The following is a 9,749-nucleotide window of genomic DNA, read 5'->3' as shown; positions in this document are numbered from 1 at the left end:
GGGCTGGGCTGGCGGGGAGCCCGGCCCCGGGGGGCACAGGGGCGCCCGGCCACCAGCTGCCAGCGTGGAGCAAGCACCGGCTGTCCCCGCCTTGTCGCGCCCAGGCCTCGTGGCACGGAGTGGGGACCGAGGGACGCGAGCCAAGGCCTGGGGCTGATTGTGATTGGGTAAGTCCTGGTCTGGGAGGTGGGGCGGCCTCCCCAGAGGAGTGGGATTGTAGTCCAGTCGGGATATTTGTAGGATGTGCTGTGGGATTCTCCTGCCTGCAAGCCAGATTACGTCTGCTCTGGGTTCCTGGGTTTCCATTCATGAAATCGAGCGTGCTGACGTCATCCAGCCTTGCCAAGTGCAGTGACTCCTTAGACTGTATAGACGATCCAAGATTGGACGGTTTACAGGGAGTTAAATATGTGCAACATCATATGTGAAATCATAATACAATGCTTTAGTAGAAGACAGAGCAGCCAAAAGACCGACAGAAGATGTTAAAAGAAGAAAAGCATGCGCATCGTGATGTCATAGGTTCAACTTCTCTGTTTTAAATTCACAATGCCAGTGACGTGGCTCCTGAAGAGGCTTGCACAGCAGGTGGCCCGTGGTCAGTAGCATCTCCGCTTCTGCTTCATGTGCGCTTGCTGCCACTGAGTGTCTGAGCTCCACTACTCTGAATCCTATGGGAAGGCTTCTAAGGGTTACACGGAACCCTGGCAAGTCCCCCCCCACATAGAGGTTTGAGGGAGCTGAACAGAGGGAAGGCACAGGCAGGGAAACCAGGGAGTCAAGGGGGTAGAATTAGTTGGTGTTGTAAAGCATCTGTTTTATTGTAATGCCTGTGACCTTGACTGAGCTTCCACTTCCCCTGCCTGCTTCTTCAAGCCCTCCTGTCCTGGGCTACACTTTGAAGAGAGTGTGGATGCCGATCTTGAAAGGAGCTTGGAATAATGTCGTGGGGGAGGGGAGGTTAGTTACTCCATTTGGAAAGAATTTTTTTCCTTTAATTGAAAATCACTCTGTTGCCCCCTTGTAGAATAAGGGTGGATTTCCTGGAGGAAGCCATTCTAGCTCATTGGAAGCAAACAGACACACAAACAAATGTGGCCTGCGTCTGGTTTGTGAAGTTAGCTCGCAAGTTGCACAAAGAGCGCACGAGGAGACAGAGGTAGGGCAGGTGGAGGTGAGCGAAGCTGAGTCATCTTCAGGTGTATCAGCTGCAGGGCAGCCGGGTGTTTCAGTCTCAATAAAGTGTAATTAGTTGCCCAGAAATATCTCAGAATGTTGGGGACATTTTAATGTCTGGTCACCATGTGATCTTTTGCATTCAGCGTACATATCTAGAATAATTACAGAGCAAAAAATGTTGTGTTTAAGGCCCCGATTTAATTTTTGCCTATTCTTTCAACAAGCATTGAACATCTCATAACTGACAAGCATTTAGGAGTTACATTGCAAAAACGTGTCAAGATCATCACAATATTGTCATGCACACGGATTTATATAATATGAAAATTATTTTCCTAGTCTAATGACTAAAATCCAAAGCAATTACAACTCCAAGTGCTGGCGATGATGTGGAGCAAGAGGAATCTTCTTTCGTCGCGCTGGGAATGTAAAGTTGACGTACTGCTTTGGAGGCCGCCTGGCAGTTGTTAGGAAGCAGACTTGCAGTAGGATCCAGTAAAGCAAGTTTGTATGATACTGTAATGGTGAGCACAAGACGTTATGGATGTCTTTAAACCTGAAAGACTGTACAACAGAAATTATAAACCCTAATGTAAACTATGAGCATTAGTTGACAATAAATAAACTAACATTATTGGTTTCTCAGTTGTAATAAATATACCTTAGGAAAGAGAGATATTAACAGAAGACAGCATGCATGGAGCAGAATATATGGGAGCTCTTTATACTTTCTGAACAATTTTTTTTCCTGTAAAATGAAAACAGCTTTAGAAAATAATTTCAGTTGAAACAGAAAAATATGCCATTGGAAGAAGGAATTAAGAAGCATCTAGAACACTTCATAGAGCAGCATTGTGATCGTAATAGCAGTGACCAAGGATGGCCCAAATTATCTAGCACTGATTGTGTCGCAGGTACTGTGGCCACTTTACAAACATCTCTCACTGGCATCAGACCCATCCCGACCGTACAGGAGAGGGAAGAATTGGCCCTGTGAGTCTCCGAGACTGTAACTGTTTAAGGGTGTAGAAAAACCCATCTTTCTCCGCCAGAGAGCTGGTGATTTCAAACTGCTGACCTTTTGTATCGCAGCCTAATGAGTAACCGCTAGGCCAACAGGGCTCTCTTCCGTCTACATTCCTTCTCACAACCAACAAAGTTGGCAATGTTGCCATTGTTTTATACATTGTTTTATACATGGAATTGAGTCCCAGAGAGGAGAAATACCTTGCTCAGAGAACACTGATGGAGTTATTAGAGTCTAATCTCTTATTCTTGCAGATATTATTTAAGAGCAATAATTTAGTCAATTCCCAGCTGTGAGTTCTAGAACTATTCTCTAATAACAAATACATTAATCATATACTCGTATGAGTTTGCAGACATGGTATGAGAGCCATGTCTGACCTCTTCTGCATACGTAAGAGGAAAGGAGAGTCCAACTTCACTTCAGCCCCAGGGTAAGTGTTAGGAGACAGAGCTGCCTTCACCCTCAAACCCTCTTTACACTATCCTGACGCTTGCTAGCCCTCCCACAGCACTCTACTCCTCTGCTGGGTTTGATAATTCATTGCAGTGGCCTCACAGAGATCACAAATTATGAGGGTTTATTTGGGAAGCTAACAGGTGTGGTAGTTACACAATTTCAGGACAACTTAAAGATATAGAAAAGTATAGGAGTGGTCTTCAACCTGTCAATCAGTTCACAGCCTGATGGTGCCTCCTGGTGCGAGTGGCCTTCTCATGTGGATGGTCCTGGGAACATCCCTTTTCTCTCTGCCTTCCCTTTCCTGCTGGTTAACCCTGGTTGTTCCCAGAGGCCTGTGGTGGATCCACATTGCTCTGCACCCATGAACCTGTGATATTACTGCATTCTGCATCAGTCTGTGACTGTGTGAATCTGAAGAGGGACTTATGGACTAGTACCATACTAAGGGACTTTAGTTGGACGGGGCTGGGATGTTTTCATGATATGTAATTACTTCTTGATATAAAGCTCTTTCTTACATTTGTATGAGTGTCACTGATATTGTTTCTCTAGTCAACTCAACAGCCTAACACAACAGGCTGCAAGTTGGGATCAGAAATGTTAAGGATGCAGGTCTTTTGTCTGCAGCATCTCTCCTCAGCTTACTAGCAGGCATGCCTGTCTCTGGTTCTGGCCATAGCCTCTAGGCCTTTTGGCCTCTGCCCAGCTTGAGCAGATATTATAAAGCTCCTTTAGCTCTGATAAATATCCAAAGGATAGATCACTCTGCAAGCCACCTGCCTGGCTGAAGGTATTTGGCTTTACCTGTTCTGTAGACCTGAAATGTTGCTGCTATGTCTAATAGTCTGTTTGCTGGCAGCACTTCTCCATGCAAGGCTCTTGAACACGCTTGCTCATGGCTCTTCGATCTTGATAGTGATGGGTTTCTCCCCTCATGATTCTGAGATGGACACTTTATACCCAATGGAATTCCAGAACTTACCAGTTCCCTCATTAGAATTCTACACACCTGTTTGCATGCTCCCACGCAGTCATTTGGTGGGAATTGTAAAGACTGTGGATAGAAGAGATAAACTAAGTAATTTAATAGTGCCACAAGATTTCTTAGTTTTCAAGACATACCTGCTTGATAAAATCTTTAGTTGATTTTCTTTCAATGTTGAAAATATTTTTGTCTTTACCTAAAGCAGTTATTATGGATTCATATGTAAATTATTAATGATAGATTGTTTAAAATGATCAAACAGGGTTAAAGGCCAAGCAATTTATTTGCATAAAAACTCCTCCTGTAATCTTTCCTGTGATATCCTTTTTCTAATACATTTAGCTTAAAAATGATCTGGTTGTACTTGCCAGCAATAAGAAGAGGGGGAAAGTCATGACTGTCTATTATCCTCTCTCACATCTATGTAAGCCAGAGGTTCTCACTCACCTATTTTCAGAGTAATCAATTCCCTTTTTTAAGTTACTTTTTTTATGTAAAGCACGATAGGAGTGAAAGGAGCCCGTGGGTTCTGGGTTGGGGTGCTAACTACACGGCTGGTGATTTTAACTCACCAGCCAACTCCGTGGGAGAATGATGGGACTTTCTGCTCCTGTAAAGATTCACAACCTTGGAAACCCCACAGGGCAGTTCTCCTCTGTCCTATAGGGTCCTTGTGATTCACAGCCAACTGGATGGCAATGAGAGTTGAGATAGGAATATCGTTAAGGACAGGGCTTATTCTCATATGTTAATTTTAAACTCCATTTAGATGCAAAACTACAAATGTTGAAAATTAGGTGTTATTATAAATGCAAGCAAAAGCAAACTCATACAAATGCATGATAGTGTGAAGTCTTTCTTAGAAATATTTGAGGTTAAAGGATTCCTCCCCCGCCACCATAATATTCTACCCCAAGATAGTATATGGTTTGTTTGTTTTTTAATGGGAGATATACCTATTGAATAGAATTTCTTTCTTTCTTTTTTATTACTGCTAAGCATTAGGAAGGTATTTTGGGTCAAGGAAAGTACATGTTTTTAAGAGGTTCACTGAAAGGGTATTTTAATGATTAACACTAACTGAACTATACCAGCCAGGTTTAATAATTTATTTTAAGTTTAGAGATTTCTTTTCATTGTTTCCTTTAATTTTAATATTTTAAAACTTCCTAAGCTTGAGGATACTCACCAATCCATGCAAACTAAAATGAGTAAGATACGATCATTTCTTTTATTATTTATCTTTGGTTATTCAGAGGAATTTGATATATTTCAAGAAGCCTTTTGGGACTAGCCTTTTTTTTACAAGAGAGCAGGTTGAGTTTAGCAGGTACAAAGTACAAGGGCCCTGGCTATGGGGCAGGTGGGGGCCAAGATCCAGTGCGTGTTTTACTCGAGAAGCCTCATGCTTTGGAGGAAGGTCATGTCCTTTCAGAGTTTTGAACAGCGTGCCCTTCTCTACCTAAGCCGAGTACCATTTCACAAAACGTTTCTTTGTGCTTTGTTTTAATTCACATGAAATTGCGTTTTAAGAAAAACAAAGATGGCAAGGTCCTAAGGCTGAGTTTCCTGCATATAGAAGAGCTATGTGTGGTGTGTGGTGTGTTTACGTATGGTGGGCGCATGTGTGTGGGGGGTGTGTGTGTAAGTGTGGTGAGTGGAATAATGCTGATACTGGGGTAGGGCCTCCCATGGCTGAGCAAAGTCAGGGATGAAGGCCACATGGGACTGAGTTACCTGTGGCTACTAGTAGAAGTCCTAAGAAGTACAGTGTATTATTATTAGCACTTATAATAGATATTTGTTGAAGTTCTCATGAGTTGGAATATATGACGAATCACTCCCGGTGACATGGCAGAAAGAGAGGAGCAACTTTGTATGAAGAGAAGCTCCTCATATTTTGTTTTATTTTTCAGGAGAGGACTCTCAGAAGGTTCTGGAAAGCCCAACGTTGCTGTGAAAAGCAAAGGCCCTTTACCTATACATTTTACAAGAAATGTGCAGAAAGCCATTGATAAGTACACCTGGTAAGCATCCATTTGCTAAATGCTTTTGATGACAAAATAATCTTCAAAGGCCTCTCTCTCCTATGGAGGACTCCCTGGTGGCACCGTGGATAAAGTGCCCTCCTGCCCACTGAGCGCTTGTCTGTGCGAACCCATCGGGAGAAAGCGGCGACATCCAGGGCCATAGATTACAGCCTTGGAGTGCCTGGCAAGAGGGGTGGGGGGTGTTAGAGGGGTGGGCAGTTCTCACCTGTCGTGGAGGTCTCTTTGAGTCGGCACTGAGTCCACAGTGGAGAGGGATCTGGGCAGCACAGTCAGTGACTGGCCACGACTTTCAGAAATTGAAATGATATTAGGCTCAGCTGAGTGGAGAGTACTCCTAAGCCCTTCGAAGGAGTGAACTGTGCAGTTAGGAAATGTATTTAAATAACGAAACTGCACCGACTCAGGCAAGTAAGCCCTTTTCCGCGTACCCCGCTGCTCATTGGAGGTGCTGTGTTCCTCTCTCTGCCCCCGCAGTGAATCTGTGTCGTCGTTGTCATCGAGCGGAACCACCACGCCCACAGAGGCGCACACCTCTTGGTCTGGGACCCAGAGCTCCACCACCGGCTTCTCTACGGAACGGAGCTCCATATGCTCGTGGAGAGACGATGTACGTTCCGCCACGTTGTGGATGAGCACGTGGTTACAACTTTGAATGAAGAATCACTTGCTTTGTTTTCTTTGGTCAATTAGAAAGGCATTTTTACTGTTGTTCTTTTGCGGGAGAAAGTACCGTAAAAGGAAAAGAAAGCCTCTCATGTGGTAGAAATTACATCTTTTTAACGAAACCGAGGCTGGGCAGATTAATGGTCTTTGTGATCCCAAAGCCCGTATTCTTTCCATCAGCTTATATTCCCTCTTGTAGAATGGGTTCCTTTAAATGTCTCCATGTCGCTGTTTGCGACACCCGTAAAGCTACAACTTTCAGTCTTGTGGCTACATATGCACTTCCGTTTCAGGAATTTGACAAAGGCAATTCACAGAAAGTTCAGCAGTTATTCTGGGAGGTCGAAGAAATGTTATTTGAAGGGAAAGTAAGCGCTCAGACCCAGAATCTACTGACGGAATGCAGCGAGTGGGCCGGACGATCCCTCCATCTGAGGTAGGAAATGGTTAATCGTCCATCTGTAAGATAGGGTTTCAACTCTCCATTCCCAAGCTGGATTTTTGATCCATCCATTTTGTGTGAAAGCAACCGCCCAGTGAAACTCTGTATCCACAAGACCTGGATGCCACGTCCTTGTCAGGCTACCTGGGGAAATGAGGGCACATGGGGCACCAGTGTGAGCATGATGGAATGAATCCTCTACATTCCCTTTCACTGGAATGTGAACAACGTGGGCTGGCCTCCGTGATGAGGAGCGGTGGAGGCGGAATGGTGGGATAGGTGAATCTTACATTCCTCATGTAGGGAGCATGATGTATGATTCCGATGTAGGGAGAGTCCGCATTTTTTAATGGCAAAGATAAAAAGCATAGATTTGATATGAGGGGAAGCTTTTCCTCCCTCCATCACCAGGCCGATGTAGCTCATCCATCTCAGCTCTCCGAAGTTTCTCTCGTATACTTGAATGAATACATTAGAATGCTGTGTTAGTCTAGGTACATTAGAGAAACAAATCCACAGAAAACCATATGTATATAAGAGAGTTACATAAAGAGTAAGTGTACATTAAGAAAGCATCCCAACGCAGTGCTGTCCAAGCCCATAAGTCTGACATTAGCCCATTATGTCCAACACCGATCTACGAAGTCCTCCTCCATCTCACAAAACACACAGCAATGACGCCGACTGCAGGAGGAAAGCTGAATCAGTGAGTATGTAAACATCTCAGCGCTGGCAGGGGTCTCCATTAGACTGCTCCAGCACCCAGCGCTGTATCGGGGCAGGTCCATGTGGCTTCTCCTTGGGGATGTCTTACAGGAAGTGAGCCTTGCCAACTGAAGTAGGGAATTGGCTAAGGCAGCTGCACCCTGGTCCGACCATCTGAACACAAGAGACCCGAGAACTCGAAAGACGGGCTCACTGAGCCATTTATCTCTCCACCCTTCAGTTAATCCCACATGTGTTTATCGGCCAGGTTGGCACAATAAACCTTAACTATCTCAAAAGCTCATACAAATGCAGATGCGTTCTCTAGTCGGTTACCTCATCGAGGTAACTTTAAGCATTTATCTTGACTAAAAATTTTTGTTAGTTTCCTTTTTAAAAAAACATGTTGCCCTGCACTCCTGCCTTAGAGCCCATAGCGCCTTCAGGGATCAGTCCTGAGACAGGAAGAATGGTGGCTTCCTCTTCCAAGGAAAAACAGCCCAGAGGGCAGAGTGGGCTACTTTGTGAGCAGTTCGGATTCACCTGTTTGAAATCACTAGCTGCTCCTCAGGAAGAAGATGGGACCATCTGCACTTCTAAATAGTTAGAGCCGGGGAAAGGATGGGCAGTCCTACTCTGGTCTGGAGGGCTGCTATGAATCAAAGGGGCTCTGACAGCATGCAGGCCTCTTCCTCTAGGGGTGCTTCCTTCACAGAATGCCGGGAGTCGGGCTTGCCCGTGAGAGTCGTGTCTAACAGAGTGACGATGAAAAGGAAAGAAGGGAGGAGGATGAAAAGAAGAAACAATCTCAAGTTGCAGAAGCCCAGGATCTATACTAACATCCTTTCCTTCCCCATGTCTAATATTGAGGCACATTCATAGAGCGCGTCTAGGAGCTCAGGATCACCCTAGACAAGTGGCATGCATTAGCCCCAAGTATCTCCGACCAGGCAACTATTAGTATGCCATTTTGCAGTAAAAAACAAACCACTGGGCTAAAGTTAGTGGCTTGGAGCAGTGGAAAGCTTTGCCCATGGTCAGTGTAGGGAATGCCGTGGGCACCCAGTCTGCCCGACTCTCAGAGCCGGTGCTTTCTTTGTGACTCCGGTCCTTGTTCCTTCACACATGCGCACCATCGCTATTATCATCATAGCCTCTCTCTAAAACCTCTCCAGTCAAAGAGATGGTGGTGGTGGTGGTGGTGGTGGTGGTGGTGAGGTGCCATCAAGTTGGTCCTGACCCACGGAGACCTTATGCACAACAGAACAAAACACCTCACGGTCCCGTGCCATCCCCACAATTGTTCCCATGCCTGAGCCCATTGTTGCAGCCACTGTGTCTGTTTCTTAAACTTTCCATCGGTTTCTTTATTTTACCTTGCAGAGTATTAGGAAGACAGCTCATCTTGCCAACTGAGGAAGGCGTGCAGCATTTCCAGAGCAGCGGGCCTAGTTTTATAACCCACAGGCCCTCGCTTGAGTCCCGTGAATGCAACAGCAACAAGGAGTATGTATAAATCACTAGTGAGACGTGGTTTTTGTATTTTTTTAAATTTAATTAATCATTTTATTGGGAGCTCTTACAAATATTAGGACATTCCCTGGTTCAATTAGATCAAACATAATTGTACAATTGCTACCACAATCAGTTCTTGATTTCAGCTCCCCTTTATCCCCAACCCTACCCCATGAGAACCCTTATTATTCTTATTATATATTATTATTATAGGGTTTGGGCTTTCTTGGCCATATTTTACCCCATCCAATACAATACATCCATTCACCTACAATTCTGTTATTTGCTCCCCTTGACTGGGGTTATGCAGTCATGCTTGCCATCAGCTACCCCCACCCCCATTCTCATATCCTCAGGGAATCATTATTCCTGTTACTGAGTCTGAAGGGTTATCTATCTTGGCTTTCATGCAACGAATGATCTTAATTATATAAATGAACATCCAGAGGTCTAACAATATTAATGAGATAAAACAAAGACCATCACAGTAAGGGGAGGAAATATTAAAGAACTAGAGGGTAGTTAGGTGTTTCATCAGTGCTCTGCCACATCCTGGATTGATCATCCCTTCTGTGTGGCCTCCTTCTGTGAGTAGTTATACTTTTTCATGTTTATCTTATCCATGAGCCTGACCTGTTTGGAAAGTCAAATTTTAATGAAGGACAAGTATGGAACATCTTGATCAAGAGCTGCTTCTGATTCTAAAATGATTATATATGC

At 44.5% G+C, this 9,749-nt stretch overlaps 1 protein-coding gene across 2 annotated transcripts in view; it reads left to right on the top strand.

The window, feature by feature from the left end:
- The first annotated feature begins 59 nt into the window (after positions 1 to 59).
- The window catches only part of FAM149A (family with sequence similarity 149 member A), a 28,019-nt gene continuing 18,329 nt past the window's right edge, over positions 60 to 9,749 (top strand). The window contains exons 1-5 of one of the 2 annotated variants that reach the window (XM_045286767.1): positions 60 to 167; positions 5,570 to 5,680; positions 6,179 to 6,311; positions 6,661 to 6,803; positions 8,898 to 9,020. In XM_045286767.1, coding sequence (XP_045142702.1) covers positions 6,718 to 6,803; positions 8,898 to 9,020 — 209 coding nt within the window. In that variant the 5' untranslated portion in view covers positions 60 to 167; positions 5,570 to 5,680; positions 6,179 to 6,311; positions 6,661 to 6,717. Of the gene's footprint in view, positions 168 to 5,569; positions 5,681 to 6,178; positions 6,312 to 6,660; positions 6,804 to 8,897; positions 9,021 to 9,749 lie in introns of those variants that run through there. The other variant, XM_045286766.1, reaches the window with a different exon arrangement.

The sequence above is a fragment of the Echinops telfairi genome, unplaced genomic scaffold (genome assembly GCF_000313985.2).
Source record: "Echinops telfairi isolate 266 unplaced genomic scaffold, ASM31398v2 ScPeMD7_9;HRSCAF=40, whole genome shotgun sequence".
In the NCBI taxonomy this organism is placed as follows: Eukaryota; Metazoa; Chordata; class Mammalia; order Afrosoricida; family Tenrecidae; genus Echinops; species Echinops telfairi.
Note: the sequence above shows the minus strand (reverse complement) of the source record. Positions and strands in the feature narration are given on the sequence as shown.